This window comes from Anolis sagrei, chromosome 7 (assembly GCF_037176765.1).
Source record: "Anolis sagrei isolate rAnoSag1 chromosome 7, rAnoSag1.mat, whole genome shotgun sequence".
Lineage (NCBI taxonomy): Eukaryota > Metazoa > Chordata > Lepidosauria > Squamata > Dactyloidae > Anolis > Anolis sagrei.
The window spans coordinates 20,257,986-20,281,117 of NC_090027.1; the positions used below are offsets into that span (position 1 = coordinate 20,257,986).

Here is a 23,132-nt window from a genome sequence, read left to right on the forward strand (position 1 = left end):
TTAAATCGGGAAACAAGGCAACAGATTTGGTCTCTTTCTTTGAACATGGAGCATCTGTCAGTGTGCATGGACTGCTTGCTCTTTTCATGAGCAGATGGGTGTCAGAGATGAGTGTTGCAAAAGTCCGTCTCAAAACAACACCTTTATTTGGCTTTTTCCTACAATTTTAAAAAAGTATTATTATTATTATTATTATTATTATTATTATAGCCTGCTTTATCCCTCCTGTAGAAGACTTAAAGTGGCGATATTATTATTATTATTATTACTATTATATTTATGTATATCCTGCTTTATCTCTCCTGCAGGATACTTAAAGTGGATATGCTATTATTATTATTATTATTATTATTATTATTATTATATTTATAGCCTGCTTTATCCCTCCTGTAGAAGACTTAAAGTGGCGATATTATTATTACTATTATATTTATGTATAGCCTGCTTTCTCTCTCCTGCAGGATACTTGAAGTGGATATGCTATTATTATTATTATTATTATTATTATTATTATACTGACACAGTATGACACAGCAAACGAGATATATATGCTGGATTTCTTATCACGAAACTACAGGTCGAACCCTTCCCAAGTGTTTAGGACTGTGTGATTTATTATTATTATTATTATTATTATTATTATTATTATTATTGCATTTATGTATACCCTGCTTTATTTTTGATGCAGAAAATTTAAAATGGCTATGTTGTTATTGTTGTTGTTGTAATTTTACTCCACTTGATCTCTTCCAAAGGAGACTCAATGCAGCTATGTATTCATTATGATGATGATGATGATGATTATCATTACTATTTTTTGAAACACAACAAGATTATTACATAGCAAACAAGATCACTCTGCTGGCTTTTGTATTCGATTACATGTCGGACACTTCCCAAGTGTTTAGGACTGTGTGATGTATTGGCGAATAATGTGTGCATATCCCAGTAGGATGGCCTTTTGCAGCTCACAGGTGGGAATTTTGTCAACGCTGATTGTGTTTAAGTGCAGGCCAAGGCTTTTAGGCACTGCACCCAGTGTGCCGATCACCATTGGGACCCCCTTAACTGGCTTGTACCAGAGTCCTTGAGGTTCGGTCTCGAGGCAGCTGGGTATCTGTTGTTGTTGTTATTATTATTATATTTATTTATACCCTGCCTTACCTCTCCTACAAGAGACTCAATGCAGCTATATATTCATTATTATTATTATATTTATTTTACTCCACTTTATCTTTCCCGAAGGAGACTCAAAGCGGCTGTGTCTCTATTATTGTTGTTGTTATATTTATTTATACCCTGCCTTATCTCCCAAAGGATACTCAATGCAGCTATGTATCTATTATTATTATTATTATTATTATTATTGGATAGAGTAGTCTCTATTTAATTTTGTCCATTACATTTGGCCCGGCCTTTAGGTTTTAAATGCGTCATGTGTCATTGTTTTTAGTGTTTTATTGTTTTGCTTGATGTTTTATTATTTGCTTATGAGTTTTACTGTTATATTTGTATATAATTGTTTGTTGGCGGCCTTGGCCTTTGTAACCCGCATCGCGTCCTTCGGGAGATTTTGCGGGGTATAAATAAAGATGATGATGATAATAATAATAATAATAATAATAATAATATACTTATTTATTTATACCCCACTTTCTCTCTCCTGCAGGAGACTCAAAGCGGCTAAACATAAAAGCACCAGCATACAATTTAAAATATACAAATATTAAAATAGCATTAAATATAAACAGTATTAAAATTCACTGTTAAAATCCATTAAAATAATATTTAAAGTTAAAAAGTTAAAGTTAACTTTTTCAAAAGTCAAGCCAGCATTAGCATTCGTTGCAAGGGGGTGCCGAGTCGCATTCCTTTCTGAGCACGGATGTAACTTTAGTTTCTGATCAGTAAGGTTTGCGGGAGTTATAGTTTGGTGTGTCATCTTTGCAAAAACTACAAACCCCAGGGTTTCCAAAGCAGTCAAAAGTGGTCCAAAATCATATTCATTCTGCAGTGCAGACACTCAAAGCAATGCTTCATCCTGCTTTGACACAAGCAGCGCAATATCATCCTAACCTTTGGGCTTGGATTTGCTTATTTCTGAGACGATCGGAAAGAACGTCCTTAAGCTCCGAAGTCTGCTTTTAATTTCCGGTGCTTTGGCCCTACAAGCCCGGCTGTTTGTATTATTATTATTACCCAAAGCCATGATTATGTAAGAACCCAAAAGCATCTTGCCGTAAACAGGGCTGGATGGGGACCAGCTGCTGCTGCTCCGAATTGCAATGGTTTTCTTTGAGCGAGCCATCCTTGCAAGACAAGCAAAAGAAAACAAAAGGCAAAAGGCCTTTCCTTGCAAAACAAAAATCCTACAGGACACTTGAGGATATTTTAAATTGTGTACTGATGCTTTTGTGTTAAGCCGCTTTGGAGTCTCCTTCTGGAGAGAGAAAGCGGGGTAAAAAGAGATAATATTTATAGATAATATTTAGTAAGTGGTAATAAAAATGATAATGATGATAATGCTCAGGAGCCAAAAGGAGTTGTAGTTTGGCAAGATTGACAAGTTGCTTTGAGCCTTCTTGTGGTAAGAAAAAGTGAGATATAAATATAAGGAGGAGAAGGGGTGCAAACTACAGCTTCCAGGGCTCCACAGCATTGAGCCATTGGCGCAGTTAAAGTGGTGCCAAACTGCTATAATTCTGCAGTGTAGGTGCACCTTTGGGCAAGTTTCTGTTTGGTAAAGTTTATGGGGGTTATAATTTGGTGCGTCATTCACCAAGACCTTGCAAAACTACATCTCCCAGGATGTCATGGCTGCAGATGCACCCTTCATGATCCAATTCTTGCTAGGTTTGCATTTGAATACTGAATACTTGGAGAAACCACTTGATCCAAAATTCATCAACATCCATGTTGTTGTTGTTGTTTGCATACTGAATAAATGGAGATGACTTTATCCAAAATTTATTATTATTATTATTATTATTATTATTATTATTATTATTTTACTGACAGAAAAACACAATATGTCACAGTAAACAAAATATATATGCTGGATTTCGTATCACAAAATCACAAGTCAAATACTTCCCAAACGTCTAGGACTGTGTGATGTATTATTATTATTATAATTATATTATTATTGTTGATGATGATGATGATGATGATGATCATAGAATCATAGAATCAAAGAGTTGGAAGAGACCTCATGGGCCATCCAGTCCAACCCCCTGCCAAGAAGCAGGAATATTGCATTCAAATCACCCCTGACAGATGGCCATCCAGCCTCTGTTTAAAAGCTTCTAAAGAAGGAGCCTCCTCCACACTCCGGGGCAGAGAGTTCCACTGCTGAACGGCTCTCACAGTCAGGAAGTTCTTCCTCGTGTTCAGATGGAATCTCCTCTCTTGTAATTTGAAGCCATTGTTCCGCGTCCTAGTCTCCAAGGAAGCAGAAAACAAGCTTGCTCCCTCCTCCCTGTGGCTTCCTCTCACGTATTTATACATGGCTATCATATCTCCTCTCAGCCTTCTCTTCTTCAGGCTAAACATGCCCAGCTCCTTAAGCCGCTCCTCATAGGGCTTGTTCTCCAGACCCTTGATCATTTTAGTCGCCCTCCTCTGGACACATTCCAGCTTGTCAGTATTTCTCTTGTATTGGGGTGCCCAGAATTGGACACAATATTCCAGGTGTGACATTGTGTGGGCATTGAATAATGTGGACATTGATTAATTTTGGACGAGGTCACCAGCATGTATTCAATATGATGATGATGATGATGATGATAATAATAATAATAATAATTGCAAAAGGCCACCTGACTTGGATCTGTATGCATAATTGAAAATACATCACGCAGTCCTAAACGCTTGGGAAGTGTTCGACTTGTGATTTTGTGATATGAAATTCAACATAGATATCTCGTTTGCTGTGTCATACTGTGTTTTTGTGTCAGTAAAATGATGATGATGATGATGATGATGATGATGATGATGATGATGATGTGGACCTTGATTAATTTTGGACAAGGTCACCCCGATGTATTCAGTATGCAAAAAAGAAAAAGAAGAAGAGGAATTGCATACTAAATAAATGGAGACCACTTTATCCTAAATTCATCCACAATAATAATTATTATAATTGCATACTGAATACATGGGGGACACCTTATCCAAAATACATCAGCATCCACATTATTATTATTTTGTATAATGAATATCCAAAATCCATTTATAGTAATAATAATAATAATAATAATAATAATACCACCTGCCAGCAGTAAAGAATTGGTGGCGTCATAAACCCGCAAAGGTCGTGGAAAATGAACATGCAAAAATACTGTGGGACTTTCGAATCCAGACTGACAAAGTTTTGGAACACAATACACCAGACATCACAATTTTGGAAAAGAAAAAAGTCTGGGTTATTGCTGTTGCCATTCCAGGGGACAGTCGCATTGAGGAAAAACAACAGGAAAAACTCAACCGTTATCAGGACCTCACAATCGAACTGCAAAGGCTCTGGCATAAACCAGTACAGGTGGTCCCATTAGTCATTGGCGCACTGGGTGCCGTGCTAAAAGATCTCAGCCGGCATTTGGAAACAATAAACATCGACAAAATCACGATCTGTCAACTGCAAAAGGCCACCTGACTTGGATCTGCGAACATCATTCGAAAATACATCACACAGTCCTAGATGCTTGGGAAGTGTTCGACTTGTGAATTTGTGATGCGAAATCCAGCATATAGATCTTGTTTGTTGTGACACACTGTGCTTTTGTGTCAATAATGAATAAATGGAGAACCACATTATCCAAAACTCATCCTTATTATTGTTATTATTGTTATTATTGTTTGCATACAGAATACATGGGGGCCACTTTGTCCAGAATACATCAACATTACATTATTAGTAGATGCACCTTTGGTTGACATGATAGATGCCATAGAAGGCTAAAGCCAAGTATTTTATTTATTTCTCGTGTCAGGGCAGCCAGTCCATTATATTACATTTCTAACAGAACAAAGCAAACAAACAGAGAAAATACAAAATGTGTGAGTTTGGTAGTTGATTAAATGTCCTTTGACCAGTATCTGGCCACTTGGAGTGCTTCTGGTGTTGCCGCAAGAAGGTCCTCCATTGTGCATGTGGCAGGGCTCAGGTTGCATTGCAGCAGGTGGTCAGTGGTTTGCTCTTCTCCACACTCGCATTTCGAGGATTCCACTTTGTAGCCCCATTTCTGAAGGTTGGCTCTGCATCTCGTGGTGCCAGAGCGCAGTCTGTTCAGTGCCTTCCAAGTCGCCCAGTCCTCTGTGTGCCCAGGGGGGAGTCTCTCATTTGGTATCAGCCATTGATTGAGATTCTGGGTTTGAGCCTGCCACTTTTGGACTCTCGCTTGCTGAGGCGTTCCAGCGAGTGTCTCTGTAGATCTTAGAAAACTATGTCTGGATTTAAGTTGTTGATGTGTTGGCTGATACCAAACAGGGGATGAGCTGGAGATGTCTCTGCCTTGGTCCTTTCACTATTGGCTGCCACTTCCCGGCGGATGTCAGGTGGTGCGATACAGGCTAGACAGTGTAATTTCTCCAGTGGTGTAGGGCGCAGACACCCCGTGATAATGCGGCATGTCTCATTTAGAGCCACATCCACTGTTTTAGTGTGGTGAGATGTGTTCCACACTGGGCATGCATACTCAGCAGCAGAGTAGCACAGCGCAAGGGCAGATGTCTTCACTGTGTCTGGTTGTGATCCCCAGGTTGTGCCGGTCAGCTTTCGTATGATATTGTTTCTAGCACCCACTTTTTGCTTGATGCTCAGGCAGTGCTTCTTGTAGGTAAGAGCACGGTCCAGAGTGACTCCCAGGTATTTGGGTGCGCTGCAATGCTCCAGTGGGATTCCTTCCCAGGTCATCCTCAGAGCTCGGGATGCTTCTCTGTTCTTGAGATGAAAGGCACATGTCTGTGTTTTAGATGGGTTGGGGATTAGCTGGTTTTCCCTGTAAAGCCAAGTAAAGACTACAAGTCCCAAGATTCCATAGCATGGAACCATGGCAGTCAAAGTGGTATGAAACTGGATTAATGCACCCACTGATTCTGCACCACCTTGCAAACCCGACGTGCATGGGATTATTTTTTGCATCCCTCTTTTACGTTTCTTTTCAATGAAACTTTGCCAGGAGATTATGCAAAAGAAGGTAAATAAAGAAGATAATGTCTTTGCAAATATGACCTGCAAAAATCTCATTTTTTTCCTGTTTTCTAGACGAGAAGCCCTTTGTGGTTGAAGACACTTACCTGCTTTGCCCAGCTCCTGTCTTACGAGAAGTTGGCATGTAAGTCCACTATGCATCTGCTTACTCTGTTATGCCCCATTTAAATTGTATTTTCCTATCTATATGTTTTGCATTAATTGTGTTTCTGTTCCTATAGGTCATGGGCAAAGTCAGATAGATAGATGGATGGATAGATAGATAGATAGATAGATAGATAGATAGATAGGGATGATAGATAGATGGATGGATGGATAGATATTGTTTATTGATGACTCCACTGACCATGTCAATCAGCAATACAAGACAAAATAGAACACAAAATAAACACAAATCACTGTCCTAAAGCTCCCGTAAGAGTTAACAAAAATAAATTGAGACACTATAAAACTTGATTAAGAAATAGATTTGGTAAAATTGGGTTATAATTACAAGTTGAAAGCAGGGGAAGTTGCTATGCAGTGAAATACATAATAGCATAGCAATTATAATCCAACAAACAAGTTTTGACCATATATGTGTGTGTGTGTATGTATGTGTGTGTGTGTATATATATATATATATATATATATATATATATATATATATATTCAAACCAATATATATACATTCTGCTTGCTATTATAGCACGTTTGATATATATAAATTATACCGTCCTGCTCCTTTTCTTTTGCAGGGAAGCAGCGCTGCAGGTCAGCATGAACGATGGGCTGAGTTTCATCTCCAGTTCTGTCATCATCTCCAGCACCCACTGCGTAAGTCCTCTTAATTAATTAGTAGACTCCATATTAATTAATGCTGCCACTGTCTTTTGCAGCCATCAGGGTCTCCACTGGCTTTAATTCAAATGGTATCCGAGGTCGCCCGTATGGTCCGGCTGCATTTGCAGTGCAAGAGAGTGAAAGATACTTTTTCTTGTACTAATAAGTATATTGTGCTATGTCCTAATAATGAAAACCCATCAATAATAATAATAATAATAATAATAATAATTGTATTGGCTGCCTATAATAATTAAAATCCATCAATAATAATAATAATGATAATAATAATAATAATAATAATAATAATAATAATAATATCTGGCAGCCCAAGACCAAGCCATTCAAACCAATGCCATCAAAGCCAGAATTGAAAAGTTGACGACAGATCCCAAATGTAGACTCTGCAAGGAGGCAGATGAAACAATAGGTCACATCCTCAGCTACTGCAAGAAAATCACGCAGACAGACTACAAGCAGAGGCATAACAGCATTGCTCAGATAATTCATTGGAACCTGTGCAATCTCAGGTGACAGCAGAATTGAAGAGAAACAACTGGAAAAGCTAACACAATATGAGGATTTAAAGATCGAACTGCAAAGACTCGGCACAAGGCAGTCAAGGTTGTCCCAGTGATGATCGGTACACTGGGTGCAGTGCCTAAAGACCTTGGCCTGCACTTAAACACAGTCGGCGCTGAAAAAATTACCATCTGCCAGCTGCAGAAGGCCACCTTACTGGGACCTGCATGCATTATTTGCCGATACATCACACAGTCCTAGACACTTGGGAAGTGTCCGATGTGTGATCCAATACAACAGCTAGCAGAGTGTCTGCTGTGGACTCATCTTGTGTTTCTAATAATAATAATAATTATTATAATTATTATTATTATAGTATTGACCTACCTATCATAATTAAAAACCATCAATAATAACAACAACAACAACACTTTATTTATATTCCCTATCTCCCCAAGAGGACTCAGAGTAGATCACAGTACACATAGACAGCAAACATTGAATACACAGATAGAACAGAAAGGAGGTGTGTTGTTTCGACTCAGTGTCCAGTTGTTTTGGTGCTGTGGAATGTTAGGCTCGAGTCCAGCCACAAGGGGTGGTGTCGCTCCATCCTCTATGATGAAGAGCCATCAGGACTTTATTATCCATAAAACCTAACAACAACAACAACAACAATAGTATTGGCCTGCCTTTAATAAATAAAACTCATCAATAATAATAATAATACGATTTTTATATTTTTTTTGTCGTGTCAGGAGCAACCGCTCCTGTTGTGAGAGAATTGGTCGTCTGCAAGGACGTTGCCCAGAGGACGCCTGGATGATTTTTGATGTTTTATCATCCTTGTGGGAGGCTTCTCTCATGAGGAGCTGGAGCTAATAGAGGGAGCTCATTCACCTCTCCCCGGATTCGAACCTGCGACCTGTCGGTCTTCAGTCCTGCCGGCACAGTGCTTTAACCCACTGCGCCACCGGGGGTTCCATAATAATACGATATGATAATACGTAATACATAATACGTAATACATAATAATACGATATGAGAATTTAAAGATCGAACTGCAAAGACTTTGTGACAAGCCAGTCAAGGTGGTCCCAGTGGTGATCGGCACACTGGGTGCAGTGCCTAAAGACCTTGGCCTGCACGTAAACACAATCGGCGCTGACAAAATTACCATCTGCCCGCTGTGATCCAATACAACAGCCAGCAGAGTGTCTGCTGTGGACTCACCTTGTTGTGTTTCAAATAATGATAATAATAATACATGTATTACCCTCCATAAAAACCTAATAATAATAATAATAATAATAATAATAATAATAATTGTATTGGCCTGCCTGTAATAATTAAAATCCATCAATAGTAGTAATAATAATAATGATAATAATAATAATAATAGTATTGGCCTGCCTATAATAATTAAAATCAATAATAATAATAATATGAATAATAAATGTATTACCCTCCATAAACCTAATAATGATAATTGTATTGACCTTCCTATATAATTAAAATCCATCAATAATAATAATAATAATAATTGTATTATCCTCCATAAAACCTAATAATGATAACAATAATAATTCCATTACTCTACCTACCTACCTATATATATATATATATATATATATATATATATATATATATATATATCTTGTGTCAGTAGTGACTGCTGGTGTGAGAGAATTGGCCGTCTGCAAGGACGTTGCCCAGGGGACGCCTGGATGATATGATGTTTTTATCATCCTTGTGGGAGGCTTCTCTCATGTCCCCGCATGAGGAGCTGGAGCTGATAGAGGGAGCTCATCTGCCTCTCCCCGGATTCGAACCTGCGACCTATCAGTCTTCAGTCCTGCCAGCACAGGGGTTTAACCCACCATGCTACCGGGAGCTCCACCTATATAATTAAAAACTATCAATAATAATAATAATAATAATAATAATAATTAATAATAATAATAGAAACTGTAACAACAATAACAAGCTCAATGCTATGCAGTCCTGTGAGTTGTAGTTTGGCACCCTTTGGGTGGAGGAGACCTTGCAAAACTACAACTTCAGTTGTTTCAAAAGCCTTGTGAAGTGGTACCAAGCCACATTAAGTCTGCAGTGTAGATGCAGCTGTGGGTAAGGCACGCTTTCCAGGCATTTTACAAGCTGTTTTTCTGCAGTCCTATAAACCAGAAAGCAAGAATCCAAGGTGGCTGGCAGGCAGCCCTTGGCTTTTCATTTCCTTCTTTTATGGACCCAGATTGTTCCAGTTACAAAAAGCAAAAATAAGAGGTCTGGTCCATGCATTCATTTATGATAGAAATGCTGCAGAGACATCTTGCTTCTTAGGAATGCATGGAGAATGGGCCTGGGAGGCTTCAGCATAATAAACCCTGGCAAGAGCACAAGAATGCATTTGTCTGTTGCTTTTGTCCGGCCTTAATCTGAAATATTTCTTTAAGATTAAGGTGTTCTTTGTGCATCGTGCCTGGCTGCAGCACTCCCTTCAAATTATTATTATTATTATTATTATTATTATTATTATTATTTGAAACACAACAAGATTAGTACACAGCAAACAAGATCACTCTGCTGGCTGTAATCTCTCTTGGTTCCAAGGTCTGTTTGGAGACAGAATGTGGAGGCATTTCTTCCATTGTTTCCTATACATTGTGCCTGCCTGCATCCCCTAAATAATAACAACAACAGTCTGCCTTTCTCTATATCAATTGTGTATGAATAGTGTAGGGCTGGCTTGGTCACGGTAGTACACGCTTTGGTTACATCCCGCTTAGACTACTGCAACGCTCTCTACGTGGGGTTGCCTTTGAAGACTGCCTGGAAGCTGCAGCAAGTCCAACGCGTGGCAGCCAGATTACTAATGGGGGCTGGGTACAGGGAGCACACCACTCCGCTGTTACGCCAGCTCCACTGGCTGCCAATTAGCTTCCGAGCACAATTCAAAGTGCTGGTGTTGACCTATAAAGCCCTAAACGACTCCGGCCCTGTTTACCTCTCCGAACGTATTCTCCCCTACGAACCATCAAGATAATTAAGATCATCTGGAGAGGCCCTGCTCTCGGTCCCACCGGCCTCGCAAGCGTACCTGGTGGGGACGAGGGACAGGGCCTTCTCGGTGGTGGCCCCGCGACTCTGGAACTCTCTCCCTCTGGAGGCCAGAACCGCCCCATCCATCCTAACATTTAGGAAACGGGTGAAGACGTGGCTGTGGAGTCATGCCTTCGATGAATGAGACAACACCATAGGACCCTGGATGGAAGTTGATGTAGATCAATCTTAATAGGACGACTGACCACTGTAGTTTTATATATAGTGTTTTTAAAGTTGTTTTTGTAATTGTGATATATGATATTTTAATGAGTGTATATGTTTTTTATGGCTGGAAACCGGGCTGAGTCCCTCAATGAGGTTGAGAAGCTCGGTATAGAAAACTGTGAAATGATAAATAATAATAATTATAGGAAAAAGCAAGATATGGCCATCTTTTCCTTCCTAGAAAAAGGCGCATTATTTTTGGAACCGTCCTCTCTTTCCGCAGCGCAACCGTGCACCCCATCTGCTCATAAAAATAGCAACCAACCCATAGACATTTATTGATGTTCCACGCTCCTCTTCAAAGCAAGCGCTGACGTTTCCGACCGATGTCTTGCTCGCGTTCGGCGCAGATTGCATTTAATTGGAAACAATTGTAGGGAAAATTGGCTCCTTTTCAGATTGCGGTTTTGCATTGTCTGCTCTCCTCCAGAAAATGTCTTGCAAAGCATTGGACAGGTGTGCTTCTAGCTGCTGCTATTATTATTATTATTACTATTATTTATATAATCTATTTTTCCTCATTTAGCACAGCTTGCATTCAATTTAAAATAATTTGCAGATTGTGATTTTGCATTGTTTGGGATACAGAGAATGTCTTGCAAAGCATTGGACAATTGTGCCTCCAACTCCCATTATTATTATTATACTTATATTTATTTATTTATTTATTTATTACGGTCGCTTATACCCCGCTCTTCTCACCCCGGGGGGGACTCAGGGCGGCTTACACAAACAAGGCACAATTCGATGCCTGCAATGACATGACAACAAAAACATAACATCAGTAATGGCTACAATTATAACAATGATAACAATTAATATAAACAATCATTACTATCGGAAAAACGCTATAAAATCCGTAAAAGCAATTAAAACAGTAAGAACAATACAAACCACATTGCTGGTCAGCGTTTAGCCGACTCAAAGTTTAAGTTCTGCTTTCCACACATTGTTGGTCCTATCCATCTGGTTCAGTATCTAATTGTCAGGATGCCCAAAGGCTTGGTCCCAAAGCCACGTCTTTACCTTTCTCCTAAAGGCAAGGAGGGAAGTTGCTGCCCTGATTTCTCCCAGGAGTGAGTTCCACAGGTGGGGGGCTACCACTGAGAAGGCCCTGCTCCTCGTCCCCACCAGCCTCACTTGTGATAGTGGTGGGGTCGAGAGCAGGGCCTCCCCAGATGATCTCAAATTCCGGGTTGGGACGTAGAGGGAGATACATTCGGACAGATACGCTGGACCGGAACCGTAAAGGGTTTTGTAGGCCAAAACCAGCACCTTGAATTGTGCTCGGAACTGAATCGGCAGCCAGTGGAGCTGACACAACAAGGGGGTGGTATGTTCCCTGTATGTCGCTCCGGTAAGCAGTCTGGCTGCCGCTCGTTGGACCAGTTGGAGTTTCCAAACAGTCTTCAAGGGCAACCCCACGTAGAGTGCGTTGCAGTAGTCTATACGGGATGTAACAAGAGCATGGACCACTGTGGCCAGATCAGACTTCCCGAGGTACGGGCGCAACTGGTGCACAAGTTTCAATTATATATTATTATTTGTGATATAATATATTTATTCTCATTCAGCACAGCTTGCATTTAATTGGAAACAATGGTAGGGAAAACTTTATTATTATTAATGTATTTTTTTCTCATTCAGCATTTCATTGGAAATAATTTGCAGATTGTGATTTTGCATTGTTTGGGATACAGAGAATGTCTTGCAAAGCATTGGTGTGCCTCTAGCTGCTGCTATTATTATTATTACTATTCTTTATATAATATATTTTTCCTCATTTAGCACAGCTTGCATTTAATTGGAAATAATTTGCAGATTGTGATTTTGCATTGTCTGGATATAGAGAATGTCTTGCAAAGCATTGGACAATTGTGCCTCCAGCTCCCATTATTATTATTATACTTATTATATTAATTATTATTTGTGATATAATATATTTATTCTCATTCAGCACAGCTTGCATTTAATTGGAAATAATGGTAGTGAAAACTTTCTTATTATTGTTGTATTTTTTTCTCATTCAGCACAGCTTGAATTTCATTGGAAATAATTTGCAGATTGTGATTTTGCATTGTCTGGGATACAGAGAATGTATTGCAAAGCATTGGACAGTTGTGCCTCTAGCTCCTATTATTATTATTATTATTATATTAATTGTTATTATTTGTAATATAATATATATATTCTCATTCAGTGCAGCTTGCATTTAATTGGAAGCAGCGGCAGGGAAAACTACATCCTTTTGCAGATTGTGGTTTTGCATTGTCTGCTGTCCTCTGATTGCGGATAATGTCTTGCTGAGCACTGGACAGACATGCCTCTTAGTGCTGCCATTGATATCAAACTCTATGGAATTGATGACTTCTGGTGGAAACAGAAACTGTATTGGGTGCTTGGACTGCCATCGCTGAAGGCCATGGCATTGAGGGAGTTGTAGTTTCCCAAGGTGTTTAGCCATCTCTGCATCACCAAACTAAAGCATCTCCCAGGGTCCCATGGCAGTTAAAAGTGGGCCCAAACTGTGTTAATTAGGCAGTACGGAGCGCCAGTCGTTTTGAGCGAACTACATCTCCCTTTTCTCCCTGCAGTCGGATGGGACGATCCTGGCCTTGGTGCTGCTGATCCTCTTCCTGCTCCTGGCCTTGGCACTCCTCTGGTGGTTCTGGCCCCTCTGCTGCACTGTGGTAAGCCCTTGGCATTTCTTGGATCTCCTCTTGAAGGAGACTAGATGACCTTTGAGGCCCCTGCCACATTTTGCGGAATATGGACAGCCTGGGAGTCTGGTGGGGTGTCCGTTTCTGGAGGTTTCTAAGCAGAGGAAGGGTTAAATGGTGCCTTCCTGCATGGAATAGATTGGGGGTGGACTGGATGACCTTTGGGGTCCCTTTGACTCTAGGATTCTAGTATTATTGTTATTGTTATTATGGAGCAGGATGCCACCTGTTGTTTTGGATGGTGTCTTCCTGTATGGAACAGAATGGCGTTGAACTAGATGGTTCTCTTTCAACATTATTCTTATTCTTATTCTTATTCTTATTAAGCAAAGTTTGGATGGTCATCTGTAGGGAAGGATTGGATGGTGTCTTCCCACATAGAACAGGATAGGGTTGGACTGGATGACCTTTGGGGATCCTTTTCAACTTTGGAATTCTATTATAATTATTATTATAAAGTAGAGGTTGGATTGGATGGTCATCTGTAGGGAAGGATTGGATGGTGTCTTCCTGCATAGAACAGGATAGTGTTGGACTGGATGACCTTTGGGGGTCCCTTTCAACTTTCGAATTCTATTATTATTATTATTATTATTATTATTATTATTATTATTATTATAAAGTAGAGGTTGGATGGTCATCTGTAGGCAAGGATTGGATGGTGTCTTCCTGCATAGAACAGGATAGGGTTGGACTGGATGACCTTTGAGGGTCCCTTTCAACTTTAGAATTCTATTATTATTATTATTATTATTATTATTATTAGTAGTAGTAGTAGTAGTAATAGTAGTAGTAGAAGTTGGATGGTCATCTGTAGAGAAGGATTGGATGGTGTCTTCCCGCATAGAACAGAATGGGGTTGGACTCAATGACCTTTGTGGGTCCCTTTCAACTTTAGAATTCTATTATTATTATTATTATTATTAGTAGTAGTAGTAGTAGTAGTAGTAATAGTAGTAGTAGAAGTTGGATGGTCATCTGTAGAGAAGGATTGGATGGTGTCTTCCCGCATAGAACAGAATGGGGTTGGACTCAATGACCTTTGTGGGTCCCTTTCAACTTTCAAATTCTATTATTATTATTATTATTATTATTATTATTATTATTATTATTATTGCTGGACTGGTTGACCTTTGTGAGTCCTGTCTTCCTGTATGGTGTCTTCCTGTATGGAACAGAACAGGGTTGGAATGGATGACTTTTGTGGGTCCCTTTCAACTCTATTATTATTATTATTATTATTATTATTATTATTATTATTATTATTGTTAATATGAAGCAGAGGTTGGGTGGTCATCTGTAGGGAAGGATTGGATGTTGTCTTCCCACCTGGAACAGAATGGGGTTGGGATAGATGGATCTTTGTGGGTCCCTTTTATTATTGTATTGTTGAAGGCTTTCATGGCCGGAATCACTGGGTTGTTGTAGGTCTTTTCGGGCTATATGGCCATGTTCTAAAGGCATTTTCTCCTGACGTTTCATCTGCATCTATGGCAAGCATCCTCAGAGGTAGTGAGGTCTGTTGGAACTAGGAAAAAAGGTTTATATATCTGTGGAATGACCAGGGTGGGACAAAGGAGTCTTGTCTGCTGGAGCTATGTGTGAATGTTGTTGTTGTTGTTGTTGTTGTTGTTGTTGTTGTTGTTGTTATTATTATTATTATTATTATTATTATGAAGCAGAGGTTGAAGGTAAGGATTGGATGGTGTCTTCCTGCATGGAACATAATTGGGTTGGACTAGATGACCTTTGGAGTCCCTTCCAACTCTAGGATACTATTATTATTATTAGTATTATTATTGAGAAAAAGCAGAGGTTGGGTGGCTATCTGAAGGTAAGGATTGGATGGTGCATTCCTGCATGGAACATAATTGGGTTGGACTAGATGACCTTTGGAGTTTCTTCCAACTCTAGGATGCTATTATTATTATTATTATTATTATTATTATTATTATTATTATTATGAAGCAGAGGTTGGGTGACAATCTGTTGTTTTGAATGGTGTCTTCCTGCATGGAACTGAATGCGGATGGACTGAATAGCCTTTGGGGGTCCCTTCCAAATCTAGGGTAGTATTATTAATATTATTATTACCATTACGCCACATGCTGGAGAGGTCCCTTCCAACTATTATTATTGTTGTTTAAGCAGAGATTGGATGGCCATCTGCCCAGAGTGCTTTGATTGTATTTTCCCTGCATGGCAGAATGAAAGAGTTTTGACTATTTATTTATTTATTTATTTGCAGTATTTATATTCCTCCATTCCATATGGAACAGATGGGGATGGACTAGATGGCCTCTGGGGGTCCCTTCCAAGTCTTATGACTCACCAGGAATCCCGTTTCAGCTTTTAGAGCCATGTTCTTCCCTCCTTTGCACACTCTCTCAGCCTCAAGGGACAGCAATGAATAACATCAGTATCAATAAATACATCTTCCCAAGAACCTGGTTGATTTAAAGCCAAATCGCAACCCATTTTACTCTTCAGGGGCTTGCGGTTTTGGAGGAAAAATAATGCTTTGGATTATGTGGAATGCTCTTGATTTGCATTTGGAACGCAGGCATGGATCTGCAACCCTCCAAGGAACAATGGTAATGTAATTTCTCCCTTTTCCCCAAAACATAAGAGGAAATAATGAGGTTGAATGTCTTGCTTTCCAGACTGGAAAAGAGCAGAGAGGGAAATTATCCTTATTGAGAAAATAGGGGGAAATATATATTAAATAAAGAAGTTGTGGAATAATAATGTTCACGGTGGGATTGAAGCCTCGGTGCTGTAATTTATGTAAACGTTGCTTAGGGACGGACACATTCCTATAATTGGGGTCCCGCCCCATTGATTGGTCCAAATTCCATCCTATTTTCCGAAACTAAACAGGACACTTTCGAGGCAACTCCTCCTGCATTTGGAGGCGTTTGGAGGCATTTTTCCTATTTCATCATCCCATTTCCCTCCTCCTTTTATGGAAAAAGAGAAGGGGAAAAGCCTGGTCTCAGCCTCAGTTCATATCCAAGCAAAGGCAATCCTGGAAGAGGAGCCCCCAGAGGGCATCTAGTCCCTCCTTCGTTTTGTTCAATGCAGTTAAACCATTGCCTGTAAGATCTTCACTTCTTATTTATTTATTTGTCATGTCAGAGTAACCAGTCCATTATATTACATTTCTAACAGAACAGAGCAAACAAACAGACAAATACAAAATTTGTGATTTGGTAGTTGGTTAAATGTCCTTTGATCACTATCTGGCCACTTGGAGTGCTTCTGGTGTTGCTGCAAGAAGGTCCTCCATTGTGCATGTGGCAGGGCTCAGGTTGCATTGCAGCAGGTGGTCAGTGGTTTGCTCTTCTCCGCACTCGCATGTCGAGGATTCCACTTTGTAGCCCCATTTCTTAAGGTTGGCTCTGCATCTCGTGGTGCAAGAGCACAGTCTGTTCAGTGCCTTCCAGGTCGCCCAGTCCTCTGTGTGCCCAGGGGGGGAGTCTCTCATTTGGTATCAGCCATTGGTTGAGGTGCTGGGTTTGAGCCTGCCACTTTTGGACTCTCGCTTGCTGAGATGTTCCAGCGAGTGTCTCTGTAGATCTTAGAAAACTATTTCTAGATTTAAGTCGTTGACGTGCTGGCTGATACCCAAACGGGATGAGCTGGAGATGTCTCTGCCTTGGTCCTTTCACTATTGGCTGCTACTTCCCGGCGGATGTCAGGTGGTGCAATACCGGCTAAGCAGTGTAATTTCTCCAGTGGTGTAGGGCGCAGACACCCCGTGATAATGCGGCATGTCTCATTCAGAGCCACATCCACTGTTTTAGTGTGGTGAGATGTGTTCCACACTGGGCATGCATACTCAGCAGCAGAGTAGCACACCGCAAGGGTGGATGTCTTCACTGTATCTGGTTGTGATCCCCAGGTTGTGCCAGTCAGCTTTCGTATGATATTGTTTCTGGCACCCACTTTTTGCTTGATGTTCAGGCAGTGCTTCTTGTAGGTAAGAGCACGGTCTAGAGTGACTCCCAGGTATTTGGGTGCGCTGCAATGCTCCAGTGGGATTCCTTCCCAGGTGATCTTCAGAGCTCGGGATGCTTGTGTGTTCTTGAGATGAAAGGCACATGTCTGTGTTTTAGATGGGTTGGGGATCAGCTGGTTTTCCCTGTAATAGGCAGTAAGAGCACCTAGAGCTTTGGAGAGCTTCCGTTCTACCGTCTCAAAGCTCCCTGCTTGAGCAGTGATGGCACGATCATCAGCATAGATGAAACTCTCTGTCCTTTCTGGCAGTGGCTGGTCATTTGTGTAGATGTTGAACATGGATGGAGCAAGCACGCTCCCCTGAGGCAGGCCATTCTACCATCTGCTTCTTCGCTTCTGTATCAATTCTTCTTCTTTTTTTATACATACAGATCATCAAGGAGCCACCTCCACCTCCCATGGAAGACAGCGAGGTCAGTGCTATATGGGTTTTCTGCCATTCTTTCGGTGCATCCACACCCAGGAATGAATGCATTTTTGCGCCACTTTTCAGACCCACGAAGACTTATTATTTTGCTGAATTCAAGCAACCCGAAAGCAGCCAGATTCTTTCCCTGCTTGGTTTTTTGTGCCTAGTTTTTCCATTTGCTGCAATTGGATTTAAAATGATGCTGATGTTGCCAACTGAATACGCTCCTTAAGGCCCAATGCTTCCAAATCTTTGCAACCGGAGCCTTTTGCAAAGGAGCCAGAAATCATGACGGATAAAGCCTGGCTGCAAACATTGTTTTCTGCCTTTCTTTTACAAAGAAAATGTGGGTCAAGGAGGAATTTTCCTCCTCTTTTTTTCCAGATTAGATTCTGACTTTTATGAAGTCTCCTTAAATGCACTTTTCCGGAAATCGCAGCCCTTGTTCTGGGCCAATGGCTTAAGAAAGGAATGAGGTGCAATGCTGGAATGCAACCAAGGCGCATCAAATATGCCTGGTGGTCCATTGAGGCGTCATATCATTGGCTTGGTTTAGATTGGTTGCCTTTGCAAAACAATGGTTGCCTTTACAAAACAATAGTGCCTTTGTCAATAATAATAATAATAATAAGGCATCCTTGAAGTGACTGGACTGACCTTGAGGGAGCTGGGGGTGGTAACGGCCGACAGGGAGCTCTGGCGTGGGCTGGTCCATGAGGTCACGAAGAGTCGGAGACGACTGAACGAATGAACAACAAATAATAATAATGTATTATTGAAGGCTTTCATGGCCAGAATCACTGCGTTGTTGTAGGTTTTTCCGGGCTATATGGCCATGTTCTGGAGGCAATTTTTCTCCTGACATTTCTCCTGCATCTATGGCAAGCATCCTCAGAGGTAGTGAGGTCTGTTGGAAGTAGGAAAAATGGGTTTATATATCTGTGGAATGACCAGGGTGAGACAAAGGACTCTTGTCTGCTGGGGCTAGCTGTGAATGTTTCAGCTGATCACCTTAGCATTCAATGGCTTGGAAGAGCCTGGGGGGAATCACAGAAGTGCTGGACCACTCTCACAACCACCATGTCAGACTACACAGAGAAGCCATTGAAATCCACAAGCATGTGGACAATTTCAACAGAAAGGAAGAAACCATGAAAATGAACAAAATCTGGCTACCAGTATTAAAAAAACTCAAAAATTACAACAGCAAAACAACAGAGAGGAAACAAACAGGCACATAAAATCACTCTCAACAAAAGATTCCCCCCAGGCCCTTCCAAGCCATTGAATGCTAATCAAGGTGATCAGCTGAAACATTCACACCTAGCCCCAGCAGACAAAAGTCCTTTGTCCCACCCTGGTCATTCCACAGATACATAAACCCATTTTTCCTACTTCCAACAGACCTCACTACCTCTGAGGATGCTTGCCATAGATGCAGGCGAAACGTCAGGAGAAAAATTGCCTCCAGAACATGGCCATATAGCCCGGAAAAACCTACAACAATCCAATAATAATAATAATAATAAATTTTACTTATATACCGCTCCATCTCCCCATGGGGACTCAGAGCAGTTCCCAGGTAACATCACAAAACATACAAAGTAAAAAAACACAACATAACCATAAGATTAACAAAATATAAGCATAAAAATTGTCACCATAACACACATATATTAAAAGTAATCCTGCATGGTCAAGGCAATTAAAAAAAATATAAAAGTCCGGGGCAAGATTTGTGCAAGCCCGAAAATTCTAGGGGGAATTAAGTGCAATGCTATGGCAGGCAACAATAATATTAGGTACGGGACTGTGGCTGTCCATTCCAGGGCCGATTAGAGGAAATGATCTAGGTAATTGGTAGGAAGAATAAGGCCGTATTAGACAATGTGTAAGACTGAGTTAGAACTGGTCATTTTCAAAGGCTTGTTGAAACCACCAGGTCTTCAAGCTCTTACGAAAGGAGGGGAAAAATGGGGCCTGTCTTATTTCCCTTGGGAGGGTGTTCCAGAGGTGGGGGGCCACCACTGAGAAGGCCCTCTCTCTCGTCCCCACCAACCGCGCTTGAGACGGAGGTGGGACCAAGCGGAGGGCATCCCCGGAAGATCTTAGAGCACAAGGAATGTGCAGATATATTCCTGTTATATATATATATATATATATATATATATAAAGAGAAAGGGTGTTCAACGGGACAGCAAAACGTGAAAACCCCCTGACGAAAACTTACCAAATTTACCATGCACATACCTCAACCCACAAGGTATGCACAAACCGATTCAAAATTCTAAACAACATTTCAACACACTCACAATCACAAAAAACAACTGAGCATGCGTAAAGGCGCCCCTAAACGCCCATACCCCAACCTTACCTCCTCCCCCTCCTTCTTCTTCCCCCGGCCACGGCCCCCCAACTTCACGCCATGCCCCCCATGTTCACGCCCCGCCCCCACCCTCCCCCGCCCCACCCCTAAACGGGAAGGAAGGAAGGAAGGAGAAGTTGAGAAGGTAAATTAAATAAGAAAGGAAGAAAAGAAAGAAAGGGAGAGAAGGAGGATGGGACAGAAGGGAGGGAGGGAGGGAGGGAGGAAGGAAGGAAGGAAGGAAGGAAGGAAGGAAGGAAGGAAGGAAGGAAGGAAGAAGAAAGGAGGGAGGGGAAGGTGTATGAAGGAAGTAAGGAAGGAGAAGTTGAGAAGGTATATGAAAGAAGAAAGATAGGAAAGAAGAAAGGGAGAGAAAGAGGATGGGAAAGAATGGAGAAAGGAAGAAAGGAAAGGAAGGAAGGAAGGACGGAAGGAAAGAAAGGAGGGAAGTTGTAGGAAGGAAGGAAGGAAGGAGAAGTTGAGAAGGTATATGAAAGAAGAAAGGTAGGAAAGAAAGAATAAAGAGGGAGAAGGAGGATGGGAAAGAAGGGAGAAAGGAAGGAAGGAGGAAAGGAAAGAAACGTAGAAAAAAAGAAGAAAGGGAAGGGGAAGGTGTCAAAAGGAAGGAAGGAAGGAAGAATGGAAGGGGAATTTGGGAAGTGGAAGAGAAAAAAACGAAGGAAGAAGAGAAAGGGAGGGAAGAAAAGAAAGAAAGGAAAGGAAGTCAAGAAGTGTGGAAGTCAAGAGCGAAGAAAGGAAGGAAAGAGATAGAGAGGGAAGAAAGGAGAGAAAGAGGAAGGAAAATAAAAAGGGAGGAGGAAGGAAAGAGGAAGAGAAGGAAGGAGGAGAGAAGGAAAGAAAAAAGGGAAGGGAGGAAAGACGGAGCAAAGGAAGAAGAGAAAGAAGGAGAGAAAGAGGGAGGGAAGGAAAGAAATAAAGAGAAGGAAGGATGGGAGCAAAAAGCTAAGGAAGGAAGTAAACAGGTAGAGAAGGAAGAAAGGAAAGAAGAAAAGGAAATGAAGGAAGGAGTGAAAGAAGGAGAGAAGGTTGGCCACAGCAACGCGTGGCGGGTAAAGCTAGTATGTGTGTGTATATATATATATATATATATATATATATATATCAGGAATATATCTGCACATTCCTCGTTTCTCCTTTATCCCTGGCATATTTTTGCATATATATATGTATATTTATGTATATCCTACATAACTGAATTGAGTTTGACATCATGGGTTCCAATCACAGGGCCATGATCTTCTTTTCTCATCCTGCCTGCATTCTTGCTGTTTTTGTTGCCATTTATTTGTATTGCAATATTGATGCACGCAGTCCTTTGCAAAGTTACCATTTATGTACATAGTCCCATTGATGTCTGCAGTGCTTTGCAAAAAAAAAAAAAAAAAGAGCTATCAAAGCAAGACAAACAGCTTTCTTTTCTGTTGTTTTCTTCAGGAGGAAGATGATGACGGTCTTCCCAAGAAGAAATGGCCGACCGTTGATGCCTCCTATTATGGCGGACGTGGCGTCGGCGGCATCAAGCGCATGGAGGTAAAGGGAGTCTGGACACTCTCCAAATATTTGGCATAAAAAATGTCCCTGTTCCGACTTACATACAAATTCAATTTAAGAGGGCTTTGATGGATGACCTTTGGGGTTTTTGTAACATTATTATTATTATTATTATTATTATTATTATTATGTAACTGTATTAGTGTCATTTTCATGCAAACGTGATTTGCATTATGATATTTAAAGCTTCCAAAAACTACTCTTTTGGATTACATTATTTGCTGGCAGAGGAGATTCTGAGAGCAATCGTCCCAAATTGTGATGAAATATTAAGTGAAAAATAAGTAATGATGATAATTATTATTAGATGGCATTATTATTATTATTATTATTATTATTATTATTATTATTATTATTATTTAAAATGATGATTATTATATAAATGACTTATTATAAATGGCAATTATTATTTCCTGCATAGAGGCAGAAGGGAGGTTGGACTAGATGCCCTTTGATGCTCTTTCCCAACTCTAGCAGTCTGTTGTTGTTGTTGTTGTTATTATTATTATTATTATTATTATTATTATTGAGACTGGATGGCCACTTGTGGGGTGGGTGCTTTATTGTGCTTTTCCTGCACAGCAAAGGAGGTGGACTGGATGCCCTTTGGGGGTCTCTTCCCACTCTAGTAGTCTATTATTATTATTATTATTATTATTATTATTATTATTTCCTGCCTGGCAGAAAGAAGGGGATGGATTAGGTGGGCTGAAGAGGTCTCTTCCCACTCTTATTATTCATTAATGCTCTGTTGCTAGGTGCGCTGGGGCGAGCGGGGCTCGACGGAGGAGGGGGCCAAGCTGGAGAAGGCCAAGAATGCCCGGGTCAAGATGCCGGAGCAGGAGTTCGAGTTCCCGGAGCCCCGGAGCCTGGGGGGAGGCATGCGCAGGCCCTCCTCCCCGCACAAGTGGTACTCCCCCATCAAGGTACGCGTCTAATGAGACGGTTGAGTTCTAGATTTATTAGAACTGCAACCCATGGCTCTTGCGGCCAAGAATACTTCTTTCTAAACTATTTTCCCAGTGGAAGGGTGACCCTTTCTCCACATGGTCGCCATCCTGCAATCTCCAAGTGCAGTGCAGTACTGTACTATCCATCCATCTATTTATCAATCCATCCATCTATCCATCCATCCATTCACCCATCCATCCACCCATTCAT

At 40.8% G+C, this 23,132-nt stretch overlaps 1 protein-coding gene across 1 annotated transcript in view; it reads left to right on the forward strand.

The window, feature by feature from the left end:
• The window catches only part of ANTXR1 (ANTXR cell adhesion molecule 1), a 93,470-nt gene that overhangs the window by 62,030 nt on the left and 8,308 nt on the right, over positions 1-23,132 (forward strand). Inside the window, exons 11-16 of the mRNA XM_060787030.2 lie at positions 6,266-6,335; positions 6,949-7,027; positions 13,480-13,575; positions 17,997-18,038; positions 21,855-21,950; positions 22,730-22,897. Of these exons, the coding sequence (XP_060643013.2) occupies positions 6,266-6,335; positions 6,949-7,027; positions 13,480-13,575; positions 17,997-18,038; positions 21,855-21,950; positions 22,730-22,897 (551 nt within the window). The remainder of the gene's footprint in view (positions 1-6,265; positions 6,336-6,948; positions 7,028-13,479; positions 13,576-17,996; positions 18,039-21,854; positions 21,951-22,729; positions 22,898-23,132) is intronic.